Here is a 27981-nt window from a genome sequence, read left to right as displayed (position 1 = left end):
CAAAATTCCCTCCTTGACCCTTTTCAATCCGGCTTTAAAAAAGGACATAGTACCGCGACAGCATTACTGCGAGTTACGGACGACATCAGACAAGCGATAGACCAATGATATGTGACTGTAGCAACACTACTAGACCTAAGCAGCGCCTTTGACACAGTTAGCCCTGGGTTACTATTGCTGAAACTCCGTAGTCTCAACTTTAATATGACATCTCTTAAATTTTTTAGCTCTTACCTCACTGACCGTCGGCAACGAGTATCAGTAGGAACAATGTACTCAGGATGGCACAACAAATCAATAGGTGTCCCGCAGGGGTCGGTTTTGGGCCCACTTCTATTTGTTGTTAGTGTGAACGACATAGGGGACGCATTGAAATATAGCAAGTACCATATCTATGCAGATGATCTTCAGATTTATTATCACTCATATCCACAAGACATAGATGCAGCCATTGACAGAGTAAATTTTGACTTACGACGACTGAATGACTATGCAAAAAATAACAGCTTGTTAATAAATCCTAACAAAACTCAGGCTATTATATTTGGTACCAAAATAAACCTCAACTTGTTAAAAAGTAGACATGTACCCCCAATTATTTTAAATAACATTGTCGTGCCCTATTGTACGTCAGTGAGAAACTTAGGCGTTATAATGACTGAGACCCTCAACTGGACTGAACAAGTGACAAATACATGCCGTAAAGTGCAGAAATCCCTTTTTCCTCTCAAACGCTACTCTACTATATTTCCAAAAAATCTTAAAATACAACTGGTAAAATCCCTAATCTTACCAATTCTAGACTACTGCGACACTGTACTTACGGACATATCTCAAGACAGTAACAAGATGCTTGAACGGAGTTTAAACACCTGTATTCGATTCATATTTAAGCTGCGATATGGTTCTCACATTTCACCTTATTACAGGGAGTTGTCATGGCTTCGTGTTCATGAGCGTCGCAGTCTCCACATGTTGTCTCTTCTGCATGGAGTTCTAAACACAGGTGTACCGAATTATCTCTCTTCAAAATTTAATTACCTCTCCTCCTATCATAACCACGATACACGATCTGGCTCCTGTTTAACAATATCTCTCAGTCACTCCAGGACCTACAACCGCTCCTTTGTAGTCACTGCCGCGAGGCTGTGGAATACCCTACCTGCTACCATTAGGGATTTGCGTTCTCGTAGGAGATTTAAGACGGATTGCCGAAATCACTTTCTGAATACCTCTAGCTGACTTTCGATGTGTGTAGTGTGAATGAGTGCGTGAATGAGCATATATTCATAAAAATTAGAAATATATTTGCTAGTTATAGGTTTTTTTTCTTCTGTGTTTCCGTCTCTTATTATCACTAGTGTTAGTTTTATATTTATCATCATGTACACTTAGATTGTAGTGTTGTCCATTCTATAATAGTTTTTTTTATTACAATCTCAAAATTTTCTATTAGTACCATATTATTTTAAAAGATCTGTTTATTTAAATATTATATGTACGTTATTCATTTTAAATATTGTGGTTAAGTGTAAGAGAGGGCCTTGAGCCCTAACTTCGCCACGAATAAAGACGAATTACTTACTTACTTACTATAATTTTCTGTTAAAGGGAAAGGGGAGGTTATTTGTTTGGAAGGTTCAGTAATCATGTTCATACCCAGGGAAGCTGATTCTAATTTTCTGTGCTTATTATTATTTTACATATTGTTTCAGCCAATTAAGACCATAGTTAGCACTTGTCAGCCTTTGTAGAGCTTCCTCTTGATGGAAAATGCAGTTCTTTGCACTTCAGACCACTGTGCACCAGTTCTTCTTGCAGAGGCACCGGTTAGATCCTCCTTCACTCCAGTTGCCCATGGAGTGGTACATAACCCAGTCATGGGAAGGTCAAGAATTCTGCATGAAATTCTAGTGTTAGGCATTTGAGAGAAATGGGCTGTGAAACATGAGATGGTTCTATCTCATAATAAGTGAGAGCTGTCCAAATTTAGAGTACATCTTTGCATTTGACCTTGGCCTTATTTGCCCTCAGAAATTTTACATGAGCTGAGAATTTTTCATAGGAAGTTCCTATCTATCTCACTGCAGTGAGTGAGGGCCAAGCACTGAGGATATTTTATTTTCAAAATCTTCCTCCACTCAGAGGCTGCTTAAGACAAAGAATACACAAAATCAATTTCATTCAAAAATGAAACAATGAAAGTAAATTATGTCTCAGTCTGGCGAATGTAAGTGGTGTCTGAGTATCAAAAGAGAACCCCTGAACGCTTTCAGCCCCCAGTTGATGAACTCCTTGAAAGTGATGTTGAAGGTCTTCATCAGGTCTATCATCTTCTTAGGGCTGCAGGACATTCTATAGTTTACAGTTATAGGGTTGGGAGCCTCCACCTAATCAATACTTGTTATAATTACAAGTTTAAGTATTTAAATTTAAAAATATATTACAATCGCAGGACTAGATTTGATCCCGCTGGAGATCATCTTCAGCTACTAAACACATCATTAACACTGATTGTCAAAATAGCAGATACATTGATATAAAACATTACTTTATCTAAGAATTCTATGCAGGTCTAAATCCCAAAGTAAAATTTAACAATAACAGATTAAAATGGTGAATTTCATGTCTAAAATTTTTGCTTGAGGTCCACTTGCACAGTCTTAGATTCTGATAACGATGTTGCACTAGATGTTGTTTAACTTGAATTCCACGTGCATGGTCTTATGTTCTAATACTAATATTGTTTGTTGCCATTTAGTGAGAAAGATTTTTTTTAATTTTTTAAATATTTATTTATGCCAGTCAGATGGTTAAATCAAGATCCTGAGTCACCACCTCTACAGTTAATTTTGAATTTTCTTTAATTAATAGATATGCACAGAAAATTTAATATGTTTTACCTTGTTCTTAGCGGCAGCCTGTAAATACAGGAGGTCTTTCCAAAATAAATGGAAATTATATATAAAAATATATAGTTAAAATTGGTAAATGGGCAATGTTGTCATCACAATTAAGTAAAACGGGACTAAGATTTGCTTGCACCGCTTCTGTTGGTATAAAACTTGAGTCTTGCCGTCTTAGTGATGTAGTGTCTCTTATGAACTCTTGTTGATGTGGCTATGGATAGGAGAGAACACCCCTTAATTCTAGTAATTTGATTGATTGTGAGCTGTTGGTATCAGGCAACTCACAATCAATCAATGTCCAGTTGGGAATACAAAGCTGAAACTGGTAGATCATTTCAAATGTTTAGGATGTGTGTTCTTCCAGGATGGTAGGACAGTAAGTGAGATTGACTCCAGGTGCAGCAAAGCTAATGCAGTGAACTCACAGTTGCAATCAAGAGTATTCTGTAAGAAAGAAGTCAGCTCCCAGATGAAACTATCTTTTCACCAATGTGTTTTCAGACCAACTTTGCTTTATGGGAGTGAAAGCTGGGTGGACTCAAGATATCTTATTCATAAGTTAGAAGTAACAGACAAGAAAGTAGCAAGAATTATTGCTAGTACACACAATTGGGGCAAATGGTAGGAGGATACTTGGAATAAGGAGATAAAGAATACGTTACGAAGGAATGAACTCAATTGATGAAACTGTATGCATTAAGCTGCCTTAGTGATAGGGTCATGTGAGGCAAATGGAAGAGGATAGGTTACCTTGGAGAATAATGAACTCCACCGTGGATGATAGGAAAAATAGAGGGAGACCAAGGTGATGATGGTTACATTCAGTTTCTAATGATTTAAAGATAAGAGGTACGGAACTAAACGAGTCCACAGAGCTAGTTACAAATAGAGGATTGTGTAAGCATTTAGTAAATTCACAGAGGCTTCCATGCTGAACACAGAAAAGCATACAGATGTATGTATCTTTATCATCATCATCATAATGGTTATATCATCGCACCATTTTCCTATCTGTCACATTCTGCGCCACAGAAAGTTGGGCAATTATGAAAGAGGTAGAATGTCAAATAAGCATTGTGGAAATAAAGATGGCCAGATGGTTAAACTGGTCTCACTGGATGGGATCATGTTTCCAAGTGGACATAAGAAAATGATTTGTGCCAATCCAGGAGAAAATATACAAAAATCAGTTACAATTGATTTGAATTTTGTTGCAAGTAGAAGCAGATTTGCTTACATCTGAGTTAATTCATTTAACATTGGCATTTCTTTAAAATACCACAATATGCCAGTTATTATACTTACAGTGATCATATCTCAGAGATGGAAAAAGAATAGATTTGCATCCCAGGTCTATGCAACTCACACCAGTCAACTTCCTATGGGCACTGAAATGAAAACCTACAACCTGTTTTCCAGTCTTTGACTAGGTCAGGGATGTAATGAATGAATCATATATAGGCTATTAGTACAATGGGGTTGCCACTCTCAAAGTGATTTATTAATGACTGATAGATGCTATGAAATGATAATGGAGAGTGTTGCTGGAATGAAAGATGACAGGGAAAACCGGAATACAACCGGAATACCCAGAGAAAAACCTGTCCCGCCTCTGCCTAGTCCAGCACAAATCTCAAATGGAGTGACCGGGATTTGAACCACGGTATCCAGCGGTGAGAGGCCTACGCACTGCCATCTGAGCCACGGTGGCTACACTCCCATGGGCATTATTCATTATAATTATGTAATTCCTATAACATCGTCCAGGTTGTTTAGTCATTTTGTTTATTTTTAAACAGACATAATACTATGGTTTACAGAAAAGTACAATATTTGATCATTTATTTCAGTACCAAATGAAGAATTACTACATCAATACTGACATTGCTTTCACTATGACACTTTGCATGATTAAAAACTCCATCTTACTTTTGATACCAACATTTCTGTAAGCAACATTTTGTACCTTTCAGATATTAATGATAGTTTGAAATTTTTTTACAAGTCTTTCCACATTTGCATTTGTGGCTGGGGATACAAAAAAATATATATTCTGCTCTTTTCAGTATTGCTGTGCAAATGATAATTATTAAAGTAACTGCACCAAACATCATGTGTTTCAAAATTTTTAGAAGAGTAAATGCAGTATTACCCTGTGACCAAAGAGCATAGTAACCTTTATAACCATCACTGAACACTGTTTTAGCCATGGATTGGGACTTGTCAATATATCAACTATGGGAGACATCACAATTTAATTAAAATTTTTCTCTTAATCTTATTAGAGATGAAATTTACAAAATGCTGTCTGGACATTGTTTTGGCTGGTGAAAGGTAACATGATTGAGAAAAACAGGATGTAAGGTCTCCTTAATTATACAAATAGAATAGGTATTTCATATTACATGTATACAATGTCATTCAAACTAATATTAAAATATGCTGCAGGAAGCCCACGTCGACAAATCAGCTACCACAATTCAAATGCATGAGGACCGTGCAGTATGGCTGAACCAGCTTAGAGGTGCACTGCAAACATACAGCAGAATATATTTGGTGTCTCACTGTGAACCACCATGTGGCATTCCTAACTTCCTTGACAATTTGGCAGTAGACTGCAGTGTTCAGAACATAAGGTAGGTTATTGTTTACAATCATCAAATGTTCAAAACTTGACTGTTTTCAACTGATCCAACACAGTATTCTTAGTTTCTAAATGCAGTTTGTCAAATTTGGCACTCATTCTCAATGTTTAATATCTTCAGTGCAATATACAAGATTGGATCAACACGTTCCCAGACCAGCTCTGTAGTGTACCCATAGATGGCAGCAGTAGCTTAGCCAGGATCAACCGATGGGAGGGTGTTATAGTTATTGTGTGTGCATGTGTGTGTGTGTGTACACGCATGCACAAGTGTCATAAGGACACTGATACAAAGGTTATGCCGAAAGGTTTTAGCAGCGCATAAACTGTAATTCTGAGGACAATGGGATTATTTTCATTTGAAAGAGCGATGTTTTTCGACCTTGGAACATACGCGCGCAACCCCTCCTAGCGGTAGTTCCTCCACAGCGAGGGAAGAGAGCACAGGCAGTGCTGAGTCAGACATGGTGCAAGATGGATCTCAAAAATTGAAATAACAAATAACGTAGTTCAACCTATTCAATACAAGTAAATAAGAAATGTTATTTCAATTTAATTGTGATACAGTTCAATACGGAACATCATGAAATTTTTATCTTTAAGATGGATCTGTCGCACCGCGATTTTCGAGCAATAATTTTTTATGATTATAAAAAGAAATTAAATGCCGAAGAATGCCATTCTTCTTTGCTGTGCATTTTTGGTGAGGTTGCCCCTTCTAGAGCCACAGTTGGAAATTGGTTTCGCGAGTTCTCAAGGGGTCGGCAGTCAATTGAAGATGAACCTCGTCCCGGTTGCCCAGCAACAGCTGTGACTCAAGAAAACATTGATGCTGTGAGGAAAATGATCAAAGCAGATCCACATCATACATTTTGTGACATTGAAGGGACCTTAAATATTGGGTCAAGAGCAGCGCAGACCATCGTTCACGATTATTTAGGCCTTACCAAGAGATGTGCCCTTTGGGTGCCACATTCCCTGACAGGAAGCCAAAAGGAGGAGAGAGCGAACTGGTGTCATTTCATGCTAGAAAAATTCAATGGAGGGCAGTCCGAAGACACCTACAATATCGTCACAGGTGATGAAACATGGGTCTACCATTATGACCCTGAAACGAAGAGACAGTCTTCTGTGTGGTGCTTTCCAGGGGAGGAACCACTCACAAAAGTTCAACGAAGTCGGAGCTCCGGAAAGAAGATGGTGGCAACATTTTTTACGAAAATGGGGCATCTCACCTCTGTGACCTTGGACACACGTTGAACAGTCAATGCTGAATGGTATGTGAATGTCTTCCCAAAGTCCTCGCCACTTAGGTCACAGCACCCAAAGTCCAAAAGTGGGCACCTTCTGCTGCATCACGACAATGCATCTGCACACAGGGCTGCCAGAACAATGGACGTTTTGGAAAGGGAAAAAGTGTGAGTATTACCTCATCCCCCCTATTCACATGACCTTTCCCCATGTGACTTCTTTCTGTTCCCTAAGACCAAGGAAAAAGTACGTGGCCAGCGGTTTTTGTCAGATGAAGAGGCCATTGCAGCATATGGGAGTGCACTAATTGACATCCCGAAAGAAGCTTGGACTGAAACGTTTTCTAAGTGGTTTCAGAGAATGGAAAAATGTATACATGCTAATGGAGAGTATTTTGAAAAGTTGTAATTGTTGTTTCACAAATAAACATTTTTTTCTCACACTCTGCTAAAAAATTTTGGCATAGTCCTCATACAAGTGAATTATGTTGATATTCAGATTGCAGTACACTATAAAATCTTACATTAAAATACAGAACAAGAACAATGTGATCAAAGTGAATGGAATGTTCAGTTTACAATCTAAAATCCAAATTTTGAGGCTTCTTAGAAAATAGATCCAAGAGATCTGTTGGTTTTACAATTATGTCTCTGTGAATGTTGAAAAGAGCCAACCCAACTTTCACTTGTTTATTGTCAGTTTCTGTTCATTCCATTGGGGGTGGGGGTGGTCTAACTCCCAGTAACCCTCCCTTGCCTATGCTGCCAGATGGCAGCACAGGATTGCACTAGCAGGTATAGTGACCTTCTATATTGATAAGGCAGTGTGCAAGGAGAGGTCGTTGTATTAACTTCGGGAGTTATTATAGCGGTGATTTTGTGAACATGTGCGCCTGATCGTCTGCGATTACATCATGGACAGAAAAGTGGAGCAATGACCCACAAGGAAATTTTACATTAAACTGGGAAATCAGCCATGGAGGGGTTGAACAAGCTTTGGGAAGCATACAGGAGATGAGTGTGGATCATCAGAAGGCAAACATCAACAAAGCATATTCAATGCCTCTGTGGCGGACTTGCCCAGATTAACGCAAAATTTCATGGTGGCTCATTGTTCTACTTTTCTGTCCACGACGTAATCGCAGATTACCATACACATATGTTCACAAAAGACACCACTATAACAACTCCCAGTGTTAATACAGCGATGGCTCCAGGCACACTACCTTATCAAGGATAAAGATCACCATAGCTGCTAGTGCAACCCAGTGTTGCATTTGTTGATATAGAGCTAGTCTAGAAACTTTTTGAATTGACCTTTTATCCTCATAGTTGATAGACGATAATGTTTCCCTACCTGCTTGTAGGATTCCAGCAAGATATCTTATCTGTACTAAATTTTTTGAATTTAGGCAACACTCTCGCCACTCGAGACATTTTTGTAGGTTATTATTTATCACTAAAGATAATGTCTTACAAGATACTCCCTAATACACACCTCTCCTCTCTCCACTGAACAGAGTTATTGCTTACACCTTCCTCTACTTCCCCCTCACCTCTCTACTGAACAGGGTCGTTGCCTACAGAATTCCCCTCACACCACTACATAGCAACCATGACCAGAGCAAGAGACCTTGCTTCAGTCCAAACACAGTCACTGGAGGACAATTAGCAGCTTAGCAGCTTAGAGCAGTACAGAAAATCTTCTCCAATTTACTTAACCTCGTAACATACTGATTATTTACAAAATTGTGATCTTTTTTAACAATTTTTAATTGTTAAAATTGGACTTTTCATTGAAATAAAGTGACAGTGGTAACAATGAAAGTAAGTTCTGTGAACTTAACAATTAAACATAAGCCAGAAAGTTCCTGTTTTAAAATCCTGAGTATACTTGTGATATTGTTTATGGGTTCTTCTTTAACTCACATGTAAAATAGACACAAAACATTTCAGCACTAAACAGATGACAAGTAAGACATCATGACACTCACTACTAAACAAGACAGACATTGTTTATATGTCTGTGGGTGTGTGAAATGCCCTGAAACAAGGATTAACACACAATGCTACATCGCACTCCTTACACATACTGGGTGGACCACCAGCCCCTTGCAATCCAATTTTATGCATCCCTTCACATTTACTACAATTCTGAAAGACATCGGTCCCTCTCCCTAAACTGGGGTAATATAACAAGATGTGTGTTTACAGGCTAAAAAGCAACGAATATTCTGGTTCGGGCATTTATAGGCTTAAATGTACTTAGTGCAATTTTTCTTATGTGGGACAAACTGGGAGAAGCTTTTTAACTAGATACACTGAACATTTCAACATTCAAAACCATACCAAATTCTCAGCTTTGAGTAATCATATGAGAGACTCAGGCCATAGCTTCACTACAACTGAATGCAAACTCGAGATTTTTTAAAAATCGATAAAGACAGACTTATGACCGAATTTGAAAAGCTTTATATTTTTTAGATCAGAAATGTAACATAAATCAAAACTTAAATGATCCAATAGATACTAAAAGTCCTCTTTATGAACAATTACCAATCCTATTCCATCAGTTAAATCTTCAAGATAATATTTTATGTAAGGTTTTAAAAACAAAAACAATAAACACTCCCATCAGGCCAATAAACACATCACATCCCTCTTCCCCACTAGAAGCAAGCAACTCTCTCTCACGCGCAACCCGCAAGCCAATAGCCCCGCCTTCACAAGACCACTGCCCTCCACCAAGACGACACACATACAATACGCGTAGCAGAACAACAGCGACAACCAGTACTCACACATCAAGGTAACAATCAAGTAGGCAAAGGGTAAGCGTCAACACAGCAATACTTATAATTTTTTCAGTTACCCTCTCCCATTATGTTTCTTACATTTTTAATCTGGTTAATTCTAACTTCTCCCTTTACAGAGCTTATATACACCCTACAGCGTTACATCACAACTGTCCCACAGCCTGTTCTCTTTTTGATCAACAAGCTAACATTAGAATGCCACAACATCGATGCAGCACACCAACACCACAATATTAGTGTATACAAAAGAAGATGTTAATGACACTATTACAATTTTAATGCACCACCAAATATAGTACTCAGTAATAAGCCTTCAATTAAGATTACAACAATAAAATAACTTCTGCCTTTGAAGTTGCAAACACCAAGTTTTATCAACCTTTGAATGAGAACTAATCACTAGATCTGAGCATATAGTTAAATAATATGTCAAAACTTATATGTTGAAATGTATTTCCTTTTTAACCCATGAGTAGTCACTATATGAGATTTTCTCTCACATTATTTTGTATTGTGAGTTTACTTCTCAGCGATGCAAGGGAGGTGACTGTTCCCTCTTTTAGATGAGTTGATAACTATCGTGAGTAAGACGATTCACATTTGAAGGGTAAGCATCCCCTCCTCTAGTCAAAACAAATACATGTATGAGTTTGTGGGCCCTGTGTGAGAGGTTCTCTCATCACGCGACCAGTGGTGTTGGTGTTATGTTGAAGTCGAGAAGGAAACTTTCTCCTGTTGTAGGCATTAGTATTTGACTTAAGTCATGCGCATAACGTTCTCCATTTGCAATTACTAATAAACGAGTCTTCAAAAATTATGAGTCGAGGAAGAATGCTGCAAAATAAATGCTGTTACATACTCCAGCTAACTCAAATGTTAGAGAGAAGACCCTATTGTACTTTATTCTTGCATTTGTATTGCGACTGTCAGAAAGTTCTATATTAATAACTATGTTATTGGTTTTACGTCGCAATAACTACTTTTTGCAGCTGCCAAAATTTTGTCCCACAGGAGTTCTTTTACAGGCCAGTAAAGCTGCAGCTGACGTATCTGAACACCTTCGAATACCACCAGACTGAGCCAGGATGAAACCTGCTCAGAGAGCCAACGCCTTAACCGCCTGAGCCATTCAGCCCGGCACTCCTGTGAATATTACGTAATTGCATGTGACTGAACTAATGACTAATTACCATTAAGGAGTAATTCGTTTCTGTAATATACGGATAATGACTTTTTAAAATCTATACTGTATAACGCAGTCTTTACATCTTATTTCCATAATTCATTTCACTCTTACGCCCTACAAAATTGTAGAAGATACAATTATTTTAAGTGAAGTTTAATGTGAGAGAAAGTCTTGCTTGCAACCACTCGTGTTACAATTCAGCTAGCGCCACTCGTGGGTTAAATCTTGTTTAAAAATGTTTTAACTCACTTCAATTTTACCAATGTCTATTGTACCATATAGGTTAATTAATCACTTTTTACTCTTAACCAATGCCTTTAGCATATTAATGATTCTCATGTCTAATCAAGTTCCTTAAATAATGACTATACATCATGTTAATGTTTTAAATTACAAGAATTTTTAGATTATGTCATAGCTAAACAGGTACCTGTTTTGGTATTGAGGCGATAAGGCTGATGATGCCCTTTAAAAAAGGCAAAACATGTCCCATGTTCATAGTTTAATGCGGAAAGAACATTAATCTTATGATTGATTTATTGAATAGGTGAAAAATAACACACAATAAAATTTTACACATTTAAAACAAGTTGCTTTCAATATGGATTTAAGAAACAATGAATTTTTTAATTTGCAATAAGTGGTATGTTCCGAGCTGTCAGTGGGGAGATGGCGTGGAATGACATTACTAGACAAATAATTTTGAGTGGTGTCTTTAAAATTAAGAAAGATCACAATATGAAGATAAAGTTGGAATTCAAGAGGACAAATTGGGGCAAATATTCGTTTATTGGAAGGAGAATTAGGGATTGGAAAAACTTACCAAGGGAGATGTTCAATAAATATACAATTTCTTTGAAATCATTTAAGAAAAGGCTAAAAAAACAACAGATAGGGAATCTGCCACGTGGGCAACTGTCCTCACTGATGCGTCCTTTCAGTGCGCAGGTCAGACACAAAACTATTCACCTATTTGTGTGACATCATCAGAGCTGCAGTAGGCCTACGCTATGGAGGTGGATATTTTTTAACTATGGGACACGGATGTACCGCATGACTTTGACGCGTGTTTTCATTGCGCAGGTCATATTGACAAAACTATTGACAAATTTGTATGATGTCATCAGAGCTGCATAAGGCTTGTAGCCACTTCGAAGTGAAATTGTTGTTCTTCTCTAACGAATTACGTTCGGGGGTCTTGTATGCGAGATTTATTTTTTTCATTTTCTTTGTCTCGAAAAGCCAAGGGGGATCTAATACACGAGGGGGCTAATACATTAGTAAATATGATAATCAGAAGTTTTCTGAATGAGTGAACACATCAAGGATTATGGAAAACATATCCTAACCTATAATGCATGAGCTATATAAAACATAATTAAACTTAAATACATAACCATGAAATGGTTGATATTGTTCTCAGTTGTACACATAACCTAACTTGCATCAAAGGCTGGAATAATAGATAACCTTACCTTGATAACACCTTTCAATATTTATTTCCATTCTTATCTTTTTCTACTTTCTCATATACTATCCTTCTCCTACAGAGTGTTTGTCATTTCATATATTATACAGCAGTCTTCTTTTGCCATGGCTGATGTAAATGTAAAACTAATATTTCCCATTTATGCTAAGTGTTGTGAGTCTTGATCAGTCTTGCTGTTGTACTCACTGTCTCTCTGTGTATTTTACTTTCCCAGCTAGATATTTCCTTGTATTAGTCCTTGGTTATTTTATGTATTTATAACTTCCAGAAAAGTACTGGCCCTGCCATTGTAGGAAATTAAAACTAAATCTAACTTCTAAAATATATGTTTTTGTTTAACATTTCAGGTGTATTTTTATACTGGATAAGACTGCTCCTCCATTCTCACTTAAACATGAAGTGTACAAGAAACAATTAGCTCAAGATCTTGCTATCAATGTGTACCAAAAGGGTCAATGGGGTTCCTACCGTACACTACCATTAAGAGAGGAGGCTGAAGAATCGAAAACTATATCTTTGACTCAATTTGGGTAAAATATTACTTCATTTGTTCTACAACCCTCTTTAATGTTTTATTTAAAATTCCCACGATACAGACAGATGGTATTCATAACGAATTTGAGAAAAATTTTCACAAAAATAATGTTCATGTTGAGTACAATCAGTGCACTGTATATAGAAGAATTGAAGGCATGTATGCATGTATCTAAATTGGTACAGATCTTTATAGTACTTGGTGTGAAAATTAAAAACAGGAAAATATTTATTAGATATTTGAAACATTAAATATATAAAATATACTCTGTTTATAAGGCCTGACAATTCATATAAGCTATTGTTATTATTATTATTATTATTATTATTATTATTATTATTATTATTATTATTATTATTATTATTATTATTATTATTATATTTTTATCATTACTTACTAGTTGTCCTTAAATTCTCATACATATAGGTATTTGTGATTCTCAGCGACTATAGTTGGAATGAGTTGAAAACTTTAATATCTACCTTTGCGTACCCTTGGAGGTTTATGTACTGTGCATCCAAATCTTTACTGTATAAAAGAGTAGATTAGATCAAATATTAAATTTTATCTGACTGGAAGTTTAAAATGTACTTTATTCTACTTTGTTACTAGCTTGAAAGAAATAGACGTCCATTATGCAGCTCCGATAGTCACGGAATCTGGAGAAGAAGGAAAGAAACATGAACTAGTAAGTAGATATACTGCTGGTTTGTTTTTATAAATCTTAAATCCTCTATCTACCTTAGTAGGAGTAGTGGAGCCCTTGTTGTACCAAATAATTACCAAACTCTTCTCTTGCCCTTTTCCTCAATTTCTTGGGGTCGGCGCTGTATGTGGATTAAGCTCAGCTGTACAACTGGATTCCCTTTCTCATGTCAGCCCTATTAGGAGGGGTGTACCCACTATTCTGTGTTTCTGTGGTGGTTAGTAGTGTGATGTGTTGTTTGTAAATTAATGTGTGTTCTGAAATGAACACAAACGTCCTGTCCCCATGCTACGAGAATTAATCAGATGCAGTTAAAATCCATGGCATTGTCAAGAAATGAACCCAGGGCCTGCTGCACCAAAGCCCACTACACTGACCAGCCAAGGAGCTGGACTAACACTTACCATACTACTCTTGATGAAAAAAGAACTGTAGTTCATTGTACAGTGGTGATAGTCATATATTGTTTGTCAACCCTTGTCACGTTTCTCTACGGGGCCAGATATGAGGTGAGATGAATCTGTCGTGGCAGGTTTTTATAACCGGATGTCCTTCCTGACGTCAACCTCATCGGAGGAGTCAATGAGATGAAATGAATCATGTGATATTGACGCAAGTGCAATAGACTAGTGGAACTTGGAAACGATATTCTCTAACCCATGGATAAATAATGAAAGTATCAAGCTCGACAAATTATTATTATTATTATTATTATTATTATTATTATTATTATTATTATTATTATTATTATTACTACTTGTGAGGTGTGGTATTGAAGTTGTTTATATCTATTGGTATTAGTATTATTTATGTAGTTATGTACAGACGATTGTATTATTTGTGAGGTTATGTCACGAAACATCCGCTGTATGTATATTAATATAGGTTTATTTAACATAAGAACATGTAGTTAGTAGTATATAATTTATTATTACCTGTATACTGTATATGATGTATAATCCAATGTAACATTGTGCAACACACTGTAGTAAGTCAAGAACAACGCAATGTGTGACTAGATTTGTGTCAAAAATTTCTTACATTGTAAATAGGCTATTGAAGACTCTTGAAATTATGAGAAAACATGTTGTATCATATTCTTCTAGAAGCCTAGCCAGGCAACGTCTATAAAGAGGCAGTCTTGAGGGTAGAGTTGAGTTGTTTTAACGAGACTTGTGTGGAAGTCGTGTTAGCCGAGTGTTTGAAGTTAAGTATGTGAATTTGTTATGTTGGTAGTTGGTTGACATGCAAGTGCTGCAGTCTCCAGTCTTCTTCTTATCCTTCATAGTAGTTTTTTTTGTTGATGATGGCAGTTTATTAGTGTGTGTGCGTGTGCGTGTGTGTGTGTGTGTGTGTGTGTGTGTGTGTGTGTGTGTGTGTGTGTGTGTGTGTGTGTAGATAACTTGTAAATAAAACAGTGTACACAATTGACAGCATTTTGTGTGCCTCTTTGTGGCTACATCAATATCTGATAGTAGGAAGGGAGAGGGTGAAACTCTGTGTTGGCACATAGCCTACTCCCGACGAATAGCTCCAAGAAGTCTGTTCAAGGCTTAACGGCCCTATGTAGTGGACGAATCACCATGAACAGTGTCATATGCCCTCACGCCATATGAGCACTGCGGAGAGGTTTGGAATTTAATCCAGGCTTTTGGCATGCAATCTAGTGATTAGAAATTGTGTACCACCACCTCCCCTACCCTGCCAGCCAACATTCTGATGGTGAAAATCTTTCTACCAACAGGACTCGAATCGGCTGACTACAGTGTCAGACCGTTTAGACTTCAATGCCTTAATGATCATGGCCACCAGTTGGGGTGGTGATAGTCATGTTTATATATATATGTTTATATATATATAAAGATAGGAACATCGAAAGAAGCACATAATAGGATAAACACAGTAACAGTTCATAGTGGGAAGAGGGAGCAAAAGAAAGAAAGTACAAAGGGACAAGGGCAATCTCCACATCTTCAAATATTTTGGCTCTCTCCTCATCAATCCCAGTTCTCCACATTAATTTCTTCTCAGCTCCCAGCAAGCTCATTTGTACTCCCCAATCTGGTCAGGAGTGTGGCCCACATGAAATTGCAGGCCTGAGACCCAGAACCTAAAGAGGGCCCCTAGTTTTTGTAATTTTTTCATTTTTTATTTTTAATATTAATAATGTTATTGGTTTTACATCCCACTAGCTACTTGTTTTTACGGTTTTCAGAGACCGAGGTGCCAGAATTTTGTCCAGCCACTAAATTTACCGACACGAGGCTGACATATTTAAGCACCTTTACATACCGCCGGACTGAGCTAAGATCAAACCTGCCAAGTTGGGGTCAGAAGGCTAGCACCCCAAACTGTCTGAGCCACTCAGCCTGGCTTTTTTTTTTTTTAAGGGAGAGAAGGTAGTTGATCTCCATCCCATCTCCATGGCATGGGCCAGTGCCAATAACCTGTGTGGAAAATACTAAATACTATACATAATATCTCTTGTTCCCTCAGTTCTCCAGATTGTGATCTCAAAGGAGGCTATTGATCAGGTGTCTCCATATCTTGCAGTCCTTGACCAGATGTGCTGCATCAAAGATGTTCAACCAAATTATACTCTTGTTAAAGTTCGACCATCGAGTGGGAACTCATCCATGATCTCTCTTGCCAGGAACATTTCCAAGAATGTTCAATTTTTCTATGCTCTCATTCCCACATCATGATAGTGTGTCTAAAGTATTGTAAAACTCTTTGTTTACATACTGATGATAATCTGATTCTGAAGTTGAGCTGGTTTATAATGGAATCATTGGTGCAAGGTATACGTAATACTCTTCACCAGAACCACATTTCAAAATAATCTAATTTCTTCAGGTCTGTAACATGAAGAGTCCACGTCTCAGTTCCATAGAGAAAAAAATGAAAATACCAGACTGGATACTACTCTCATTTTCAGTGGTAACAAGATAGAGCAATCCTTTCATAACTGGGACAAATTCATCATTACATTTTTTGGCCACAGTTGTTCTCTTTATCTCAAGAGCACAGCTACATGAACTGGAAATGACTGACCAAGGTATAGAATTTCTAAGACATTCTCCAATTCCTTGAGGATGTCTGTGCTGGCTAATTTCTCAGCTCTGTCAGCAATCATTATGTTGGTCTTGTTCATATTAACTGTAGTCCCATTTGAGCACTGACAGTTTTGACAAGAGAAATGAGCTCTGCCATTTCCTTCTCATCACTAGCAATGAGTGCAGTATCGTCTGCATAACACAGGTTGGATATTTTCTTACCAACAACAAGTCCGCCATCCCATTCCTCAAGTGTAGCTCTTATTATATACTGGCTCCATTATTACTCATAGTCTGAGCGGATTGTAGCAGAGGGCAGCAGGATCAAAGCCTATTTTATTGATGTCTTCATGAACAGACCTTCCTCTTTATTCCATTTATTTTCTGGAATCCCAGTACAGCTTTGACTAGACAGGAATATCAGATTTGCCAGCATTGTTGCTTATTTTACATCACCAAGGAGGCATGGACAGCTTAAGCATTTAAGCATTTAATATTCAATATTCAATACATAATTACAATTCAAGAACCATATACAACTAAGGCTATGAAATTACTAGGCATTCTGTACCACTTCACAGAAATTTCTGATCCCACTGCTCTTCATCACTTCCTCCTCACGATCATTCAACCTCTCTTGAACTACTGCTCTCCGATTTGGACAACAGCCTCCCCCTTCAGTATTAACCAGTTAGACAAAGCAGTGTCCTTCTTTGCTGCAATTGTTAGGAAGAGAAACTCCAAACTCAGAAATCTGTCTATGCAGCAGTATTAAGGGCAATAAATGTTTCACCGCTGCACATCAGGCAACAGGTATCTGAACCAAGTTTCCTCCAGATGATCTTAAATGGACATTACCGCTCGGAACATCTTGTCTCACTCTTCTCTCTCTCCATGTTCCTTCCCGCTCCAGCAGAATGAAAGATCTTCTCCACATTCATTCAGGAGATAGTGGGTTCGAACCCCACTGTCAGCAGCCCTGAAGATGGTTTTCCGTGGTTTCCCATTTTCACACCAGGCAAATGCTGTGGCTGTACCTTACTTAAGGCCACAGCTGCTTCCTTTCCACACCTAGCCCTTCCCTATCCCATCGTCACCATAAGACCTATCTGTGTCGGTGCGACGTAAAGTAAAATGTAAAAAATCTTCTCCACATTCTCCACACTCAACACTCAATACTTCAACGGTCTTTCCTAATCTGCCTCCCAACTCTCTTTAACACTATTAATAGGAGATAAGAGCTTGATATACAGTAGCATCAAATAAAAGTATATTTGAGAGGGGTGTAAATAGTCTCTTAAGGATAAGTTGATGTGAAATGGTTATACTGCCATCTTGACCCACGATGACTTGGCTACGAACATGGACATTCTCATGGTTTTTGATTTGGACAGTTGTTATTAGTAGGCTGTGTACCTGATCTTGTTATCTTTTGTTATATTTTATCATGAAAGTTTACATTTTTTAATTAGTCTGTTGACAGTACTAGTGAAATATGCTTAGTGTAGTTGTCCTTGTGTTTTGTAAATAAATAAATAAATAAAGAAAGAAAGAAAGAAAGAAAGAAAGAAAGAAATAAATGATAAATATTCTTTCTGTGTTTTAGGGCAGCCACTCCTACATGGAATTTTCTGGGGTGAATAGCAAAGGAGAAAGAGTAATGGGTCTAGCTCTGAATGAATCTCAGCATTTAATATGGCCAGTCCCATCATCCTGGAGCTTGGAGGAGGCAGCCACAGTACCTGAAGCATACACATTGGTGAGTTAAGTGATGAAATTTCAAACCCCACCGCTCTAGTTACATTTAAAAGTTGAAAAGTTTGATTAAACTTTCAAGATTTTTGGGCTCAGGGGTTTGATGTTGGATCAAATATGTCAGGTAAATTTATTGGAACCCAAGCATTGATTTTAAATGAACAACCTCAGGCATTTTACATATATTGCTTCAGTGATCAACTGAACTTGTGCTTGTGCATTGCGAAAAGGTGTGATATTAGGCAAATTAAGAATATGTTAGGGAGTGTCTCATCAGTAACAACATTTGTCTCTGCTTCTGCAAAAAGAATGTCTGCTCTTCACTTGATATCAGTGAGTCAAAAAAGGACCAAATTAAAACCATTTTTTCCTCCTTACTCATTGGGTAGAAAGACATGTTAGCTTCATTGTATTTCAGGAACAAATATAAGAAGAACCAGTTAGTGAGACATTAAGTACCTAAAGCTGTTGCCTTAGGCGTGGCTTTGAGAAGAAGTAAAATTATCATTGGTTTGGAAACAGCTGTTCAGTCTTTGGTCCACACTGTGAAACTAAGCAAGTTCCTGCAATGTCCTAAACAATATCATCTGCATTGTTTTAAATTGGCACCTTCATGTTCCAATAACTCATTTTTGCTTTGTGGTATCTTTTTTTTTTTTTTGTTAGCCCCTCCCTTTAGGGAATCCTGGATCTGCCTCTGATCAGATGCATGTATGCACTAGCCTTGCATCTTGGTAGATGTCCTCTTTACCAACTGATGAGCCCAAATTAGCACACTGGGGTGAAATGCTGTCAACCAGGAATGAGTTAGCTGGAACATTTTTAATGTCTAATAACCGACCAACTATATTGGTATTATAAATTAACTCATTTGGGACAAAATATTTCAGGTTTCCTATTGGAATCAGCATCTATATCACCACCAATCACTCTTGCTACTTTCATATTTGTTACCTCCAGCTTTTGAATAAGATATCATGAGTCCACTCAGCCTTCACTCCTGCACAGCAAATCTGGGCTAAAAAAAAAAGAGCAATAGAAGCTCTAAAAATAAAAAATAAATTAAAAAATTGTATATTCAGGGGCACGCAGCTGTGAGCTTGCATCCAGAAGATAGTGGGTTTGAATCCCACTGTCGGCAGCCCTGACGATGGTTTTCCATGGTTTCCCATCTTCACACCAGGCAAATGCTGGAGCTGTACCTTAATTAAGGCCACAGCCGCTTCCTTCCAACTCCTAGGCCTTACCTATACCATCGTCGCCATAAGACCTATCTGTGTCGGTGCAACATAAAGCAACTAGCAAAAATAAAAAATAAAAATTGTATATTTAAAAACTCAGTTCAAAAGATGATAAAAATCACGCTTTAACACCTGAGTTTTCTTTCCTTTTGTGTTCCTGAGCCGGAGTTTACGTGCGGTAGGGTGACCAGTTCCTTTCCGCTCCTCCATTCCCTTACCCCCCACCAACAGCGCGTGGCAACCCATCCAACTCCTGACCATGCCCAATGTTGCTTAACTTCGGAGATCTCACGGGATCCGGTGTTTCAACACGGCTACGGCTGTTGGCTTCAGTTCAAAACATAAGTTTTTTCTTCTATTCTACATTTTCATATTTGTTCTCATCTCTCATTTTGCTCCCTTTTCCCATGCTCACTTTGTTCATTTGTGTTTTCTTTATTCCTATCTTTGATATATATTCATATACTTAGTTGTTCCTTTCCTATTACAGACATATAGAGTGAATTTACAGAGTATATCCGTGATGATGTTACAAACTTTCAGGGATGATGGAGGACAAAAAGTGGATCAATTTGAGTTAAGCAAAATTCTACTCATTTAAGTTCATTTACATGCACAAGTTTCACAGGCTGCTCCATTTAAAAAAGATGTTCAAAATGGCATCCCCCTACGTCAATGCAGGCATGGCATCGCCGCACAAAGTTCTGTCATAGCCTTTAGAATATCCCTGATGTGGTTTGAACAGCGTCACAGGCAGCGAGAATTCTTGTCAAGAGATCCTCTTCAGTCTCGACAGGTGTCTCATAGACAACCCCATGCTGTTGGCTTCCGGCACGTTAAAGAACTACTGCGGGATGAAATTCTGACATCCCAGTGTCTATTAAGAAACAGATGGACATTAACATGCGAGAGGTCGCACCCGTTTTAGAAAGCGAGAGGTCGCGTGAAGGCAAATTGCTCACGCTTAATATTCTAATGAGCTGCTATTTTCCTTTTGTAGTGAATGCTCTGATTAAAATATAAGTATGTATCCTGTTTAACTGGCTTTCAACTAGTACTAACATAATTACCCAGTAACAATATTTTCTCAATGTAAAAAATGAATTAAATTTTTTTGCAAAATCTGGTAAAATTACGTGAGTGTTTAAAGAACGCGAGAGGTCACATGTGAGCAAATTGCTTCAATGTTTGCATTTGTACATTTCAATGAATGATTTGGTCACAATTCAAGATAAAACTACAGCACCACACTTCATAGAAAGCCACTATAAAGCTCATGAACTTTACTTAAGAAACTTTCTTGGAAATGCAGTCATGTAAGTGTACACTACACGAGGGGTTGCTCGAAGGCAATTTGCCGCGGCAGATGTGAGACCAAAAGAAAACTTAAACTACTCTGGAACGCAGCAGGCAATTCACTGACGATAATCAACGTCAGGCAGGAGAGAGGGAGGGAGGGATGAAACGAGTGCCCTAAGCGGCTAGCAACGAAATTATTAATAAATATTTTAAAAGTGCGGCAAATTGCCGCAGGTGCAACCTCTCGCGTGTTAAACAACTTGGGTTTTAATAACTTTTGACTCTAACGTTTCCAGACTACAGTTCCTTATGTGAAATTGATTGATTTGCCATCCTCCAACATCCCTAAAAGTTTGTAACATCATGACGGATACACCCTGTATGATTAGATAATATGTATTACACATTTTTTTGTATAGTATTGACAAGGCAGACTCATATTATCTTCAGTTTTTCAGTGTAGTGAGATTGTCACAATATACAGAGTGGTCAGAAACAATGTGAACTAGGTATATGAGTGTTATAGGGTTGGTCATAATTCAATATCTTGCACTGTTGTCATTTTACCAGCTGATGAAGTTAGCTATCAGATCGCTTCACAGCAAATTCAAATGTACTTTGCGAGGCGATGTTACTGAACATGTACATGGCTTAAGACCAACTTCAGTATTCAGAGAAAAACGTCGCCAGGAGAGGGATCTGAATACAGACCCCGACCTGATAGGATAGCGGCATAGCAAGCACACTACGGTGACACCGGCTGAAATTTACGCTGTGTTTGCCTTTGATGCTGATTTCCCGGCATAGCTCTCAAGCTGGTCAAGAGCCAAGTACAGATTTAGCAACACCGCCTTGCAAAGCCCATTCAAATTTGCTCACAAAGCAATTCGATTGGCCAACTTCAGCAGCTGATAAAATAACAATGGCATGAGATATACATTTTTTTTTCAAATATGACCAACCCTCTAATCTCATATGCCTGGTTCTCGTTGTTTCAAAACATTCTGTATATTATACAAATTATGTTTCTTTTCTCCTCCTGTGCTAATCTTTGTTCTTTTGCTTCAACCACCTGCATAAACCTTTCATATCTCCTTTTCCTATGTTCATCTATTTTTCTTCTTATCCTTCAATTCCCCAGTCAAGACCAAAGACCACTGATTCATTATTATTTTTCTTTAGGCTTATTATGCTCTCAAGCTGCTGGGAAATGTATCCAGCAGGGACAAAGTACTCATCCACTCTGGTATTACTGTTACAAGTCAAGCTGCCATCATGTTAGCTCTTAGTCTTGGTGCTACAGTTTTCACTTCTGTCACTTCTGAGCAACAGCGTCAGCTCATCAAAAAACATTTTCCACAGGTGAGTTACCATAGTATGAAGATGTAATTATATTTTATTTTTATTTAATTGCTTCTCACTTGAAGAGTTGCCATTATGACGAAGCACACCATTCAAGTCCTCACCTCCACAGTATTGAACATAAATTTAACTATTAAAATGACTATTAATAGTGACATCAGGATATTAACAGAGGACAGGGATGAAGGAAGGTCTCCTCCAAACAATTAACCAGGTACGGTAGAACAGGACTCAGGGGAAGAAAGGGAAGAAGTGGGGGAAGAAAATTGAAGGCTAAGGGATCTTATTAGGGGCAGAGTTCAGGAGAGGTATCGATGAGGAATACGTATGAGTCACTGGGGGGAGAACAGCAGAAGGAAGATAAATGGGAAAGTGATACAGAGGAGGGGAAAGGTAAGAGGGAAGGGAAACGTAGAGTAGAGAATAACAAGAGTGAGGTTGAAGAGAATCATGAGAGGGAGAAAAGGGAGGAGGAAGTAGGTTCTGCACACCTCAAGAATAAAAATCACCACCACCTGATGAGGGAGACCAGAAGGGGAGGAGATCTAATGAGGTGGGTGGGATTGAGGCTCTGGTCATAGAGGACTCCAATGTTAGCAAATAAGTTTATGGGGAAAGGTTGATTTTTTCTTTATGTTGCACTGACACACATAGATCTTATTGTGACAATGGGATAAGAAAGGCCTAGGAGTGGGAAGGAAGAGGCCATGACCTTAAGGCATAGCCCCAGCATTTGCCTAGTGTGAAAATGGGAAACCACGGAAAACCATCTTCAGAGCTGCCAACAGTGGGGTTCGAACCCACTATCTCCCGGATGCAAGCTCAAAGTTGCACGACCCTAACTGCATGGCCACTTGATCAGTTATGGGGAAAGTACGTGAAGGAAAAGGAACCAGGCTAAAGAGTTATTCAGTAATTAGGTTACGACATATTGAGGAAAGTAGAAGGGGAGGAGGAGGGTAAGCAGAATGTGGTGTTTTTTCACGTTGGTACCAACAATGTAATAATGTTTAAATATTTATTATTAAGGTCCACCTTTTCCATACAAACTGTACAATGTTTTACATTACATTTACGTTCAGGGACTAGTTTCGACCTGACTGTAGGTCATCATCAGCCTTAAAGCAAATCAACACAAATAATGTCCTTGGACACTCCTGGCACTAAAAGCCATACGCCATTTCATTTCAACACAATTATATCGAAGAAAATAAACAATGTAAAGACACAAAGGTCTTAAAAACTGTATGCGCTACTCATAGAATTGAATTTAAGACTGGTTACATAAAATAAAATTCCATTGAAGGTTCAAGCAATTTAAGACACAGTGCAGTGTCAATGACATAAAAAGTGATATATACATACCATGTAAGAAATTAAGGTAGGGTTCAAGAGATGCGGTGCACTAAGTTAAAAAGTTGCTCTTTGATAGAGGTTCATAAAAAGCAAACTTTAAAGAATACTTCGTTCATTTTAATAGATCAAGAAAAAATAAAATGAACTAGTATGAACCCAAGGCTTCCCACTGCTAAAGCCCTTCCTAAGATACACAAGCCCGGCGTCCCTGTTCGCCCGATCATCAATTATAGACCAAGTCCTTTATATAAGACATCTCAATTCATTCAAAAGTTTTTTTTAAGAAGATATCATTTTTTATCCAAAATATCTGTTAGAAAAACTACAGAATTGATAGAGAAACTAAATAAATTTTGTATCCAATCTAATCACTCTCTTCACTTGTTCGACATTGTAAATATGTATCCTAGTATTCAAACGTCTAAATTACACCTTATCATAGAAAACAATTTAAGTAAATACAGCCACCTAAGTACTTTAGAAATACAAGATTTTATGTCTATCCTGAAATTAGTTTTAAATAATAACTATTTCACTTTCAACGACATTATCTATCAGCAGGAAGGTTTGGCCATGGGGTCGCTGGCCTCGGGTATCTTGGCGGAAATTTATTTAGACTTTTTAGAATATACTAAGATTGATAACAATAATAACTTTGACAATATTCCTTTTTGGGCTAGATATGTGGATGATACTTTAGTAATCTTAGATGAGAGCACAACAGACGCTGCCACCACTCTTTTTAGCCTCAACAATATTGACCCACACATAAAATTTACATTTGAATCTGAAAATGAACAAAGAATAAATTTTTTAGACTTGACTACCATTAGACAACCAGACTCCTTAAAATACAATATTTTCAGAAAACCTACCCAAACAGCTTCTACAATTCGACAAGATTCTTCACATCCCCAAATCCATAAACGAGCGGCCTACAATAGCATAGTTTATTGAGCTTTTACTGTACCATTGCCTAAAAGTGATCTTAAAAAAGAATTGAACAATATTCGTATGATTGCAAAACTTAATTGATACAATAGTTATTTCACTGTTTAATGAAGAAATTTATAAAGTCACTAATGTTTTTTAAAAACAGCATGTTATAATAGCCTTTAGAACTACCAATAATAACGCAACAATCTTTCACCTCTCTACTTCTATTAATAAGACTAATAGTTTTTCTAAATCAGGAGTATATAGGATAAAATGCAACAGCTGTAATTTTTCTTATGTCGGACAAACTGGAAGGAGCTCTAACATAAGATACTTAGAACATGTCAATGCCCTAAAACACAATAAATTTTCAGCAGTAGGACAACACATGCACAATTACAATCACAAGTTTACTGACATTAAGCAGGATATGGAAATCCTCAAAATTATGAATAAAGGACCCTTCCTTAACACAGCAGAAAATTGCTTTATACATTTGGACCAATATTTTAATCCAAATTACAATCTTAATGACATTTCCGAAAAACCGAATATTCTATTTGACCTGCTCATTCATATTTTCAGAAACACAAAAACAAATAGTCAAGGTCCGATTTTTCGTTCTATTCACAGTACTTTACTTAGGCAATCGTCTGTATTCCCGAATCCCTCAGGCCCGCCTTGACCCCCTTTCTTTCTGCTTTCCTTCCTCTCTCCTCTCTTCCTCCCTGCTCCTCCTTCTCAAGGCTTTGTTAAAACCTCACCCACTCCACTCCTCATTCATGCTTCATTTCCAGCTTCACTCAACTTGTTGCAACACGAGGTGATTCCCATATGACATATGTCATTTAAGTATATTCTTCCCCCTAAGATAACTCTTTCTATCTTAGCTGTCATTTATCCAGGTCAACTGTACAGTCCGCATTGAACTGCGAAATCCAACCACCTTTAATTACCATTATGTATTTAGACCTCCATGTGCAACAATCATCATCTTTCACGATTCTTAAAACAGAAGAGCCTTTCTAACATCATGCATCACATTCATGTATACTGAATATATCAGTATCTTGAGAAGACAGTGTGACTTCGGGTCAGTTGAACTTTGAATAGAAAGCAACATATTTAAGGAGCCAGCCTTTATTGAACTTCTATGCATCATCCTTGACCAGAAATTTAAGGATCTGTATCGTATACAACTTTTTAATGTAGTGCGGTGCACCAGATTTTTATGAATCTCTATCAAAGAACAACTTTTTAACGTAGTGCACTGCATCTCTTGAACCTTACCTTAATTTCTTACATGGTATGTATATATCACTTTTTATGTCATTAACACTGCACTGTGTCTTAAATTGCTTGAACTTTCAATGGAATTTTATTTTATGTAACCAGTCTTAACTTCAATTCTATGAGTTGTATATACAGGTTTTAAGACCTTTGTGTCTTTACATTTTATTTTCTTCGATATATTTGTGTTGATTTGCTTTAAGGCTGATGATGACCTACAGTTAGGTCAAAACTAGTCCCTGAACGTAAATGTAATGTAAAACATTGTACAGTTTGTATTGAAAAGGTGGACCTTAATAATAAATATTTAAACACTATTGTAATCACAGTTTAATACGGATCAGTCATAATGAAATTTATATCTTTTAATTTTAACCAACAATGAGAGGCAAGCTGGAATAGCAACAAACATAGTTGCAGATGTGAGGGGTCTTGTTGTGATAGTGCAGGAGTAGCTTAAAGGAGCAGAGATTGTTGTCATTGGGATACTGTTTATCAGGGATACTGATAGGAGGGAGACCGAGGATTTAAATGAAACTATGGATGGGTATGTTGGAAATTGGGATGAGATTTGTTGATACTAAAGGATGAGCAGGAGATAAGGATCTGTGTTCAAATGGCCTTAACTTGAACCATACGTGTATGTATAAGAAAGGGTGTTTGTTTAGAAGAGTTACAGGGAAGTATGTTCAGGGAAACTGGGTAGGCTAGGGAGTGGCGATGCGTGTACAGGAAGCTGAAAGTCAAGAAAGAATTCTACTAAGTTGTTGCTGTTAAGATGCAGAAGTATAGTAAAGAAAGGAATATTGTATCAGGAGTGGTATCACAGTTGAGATGTGATATTATGGATGTAGAAATTTTCTCCCGCAATTCAATTGTTTATTGCAGAGATATGATAGAATTAATTAATGTGAATAACCAAATTAATATCTTTCCTTATATTAAAACATAAGTACTATCACACCACCAACACAGGAAACTTGGAACTTACAAACTGACTTTTCATCCCATTCACCATTGTATCATTGCTTGATGTCCACTTCACAACATTGTCGAGGTCTTTTTGCAGTAGTTCACAATCCTGTAACTTATTTATTACACTATACAATACGGTATAACATCATCTGCAAAAAAACTTCTCATTGATTCCAGTTCTTTACTCACATCACTTACAGCCACAACTGATTAGGACATTTTTATGGGGACCAAAAATAAAACATTGTAAACAGGAAACATGTTAAAGAATGAAAACAATGTTTAATTTAATGTTTAATTTAAATTTAAGGTTAGATTTGAACATAAAAATAATTATGATAAAAACAAAGACATAAACATTTACAACTATAATAATAGTGCACTTTAAACATAGTAAAACATCGAGGAAAAACGTTCTTAGAATCACAAATTATGGACACCAATATTTGCATAAAAATGCACAAAAATTGTCATGAATTTGATTCAGAATAATGAAATACATGTTTAAAAATACACGGAGTACTTGAACATCATCTCTTGTGTATAAGAAACATGTCTGAAGTAAATTTTGCTTCTAGTTTCGTTCCAAATTACATACAAGAGTATCGAGTTTGGTAACATGATTCTTTACACAGTCATCCACTACAAAACTTAACACATAACATCGCACTTTGTCTATAGCTTCTACCTCTTCTGAATGCGTTGTTACTGCTGTGCAGGTCTCACCGGTTTCATTTTCATCCTTGGGTTCTTGCTCAATACTGTCTTTATCAGTCATCAGCTATTCATGAATTTTGTCTACCATCTGCACTTCGCAGAAACAGTTTTGAATTGTGGTCTTGTTTACAGATTCCCAAGCACATTTTAAGAAATAAATGCCATCCAGAATTTAGATTTGACATGGAGCCGTCTCCTGGAAAGCCAATGTCTTTTGCACGAGCATCTTTCTATAATTCTGCCTCATTGCACTGGATGACTCCCTTGTCTAGCCGTTGGCGATGGCTCGTACAGTTCACGGGAAGAAACGCTACACTTATATTTCTCAAATAAGATGTATCAATTGGGTGTGCAGTATGAACAATACGATTTTACTCTGCCGTGCTCCCATTATGGCATCAATTGATCACAAGAAGTAGTCATAAATTTATTACATCATCCAAGCATTGGTATTTGTCA

At 37.4% G+C, this 27981-nt stretch overlaps 1 protein-coding gene across 1 annotated transcript in view; it reads left to right on the top strand.

The window, feature by feature from the left end:
* The window catches only part of LOC136877587 (fatty acid synthase), a 426680-nt gene that overhangs the window by 284669 nt on the left and 114030 nt on the right, over positions 1 to 27981 (top strand). The window contains exons 22-26 of the mRNA XM_067151746.2: positions 5358 to 5545; positions 12642 to 12824; positions 13442 to 13517; positions 18198 to 18350; positions 22069 to 22248. Of these exons, the coding sequence (XP_067007847.2) occupies positions 5358 to 5545; positions 12642 to 12824; positions 13442 to 13517; positions 18198 to 18350; positions 22069 to 22248 (780 nt within the window). The remainder of the gene's footprint in view (positions 1 to 5357; positions 5546 to 12641; positions 12825 to 13441; positions 13518 to 18197; positions 18351 to 22068; positions 22249 to 27981) is intronic.

Source organism: Anabrus simplex, chromosome 7 (assembly GCF_040414725.1).
Source record: "Anabrus simplex isolate iqAnaSimp1 chromosome 7, ASM4041472v1, whole genome shotgun sequence".
NCBI classification, from domain to species: Eukaryota; Metazoa; Arthropoda; class Insecta; order Orthoptera; family Tettigoniidae; genus Anabrus; species Anabrus simplex.
Note: the sequence above shows the minus strand (reverse complement) of the source record. Positions and strands in the feature narration are given on the sequence as shown.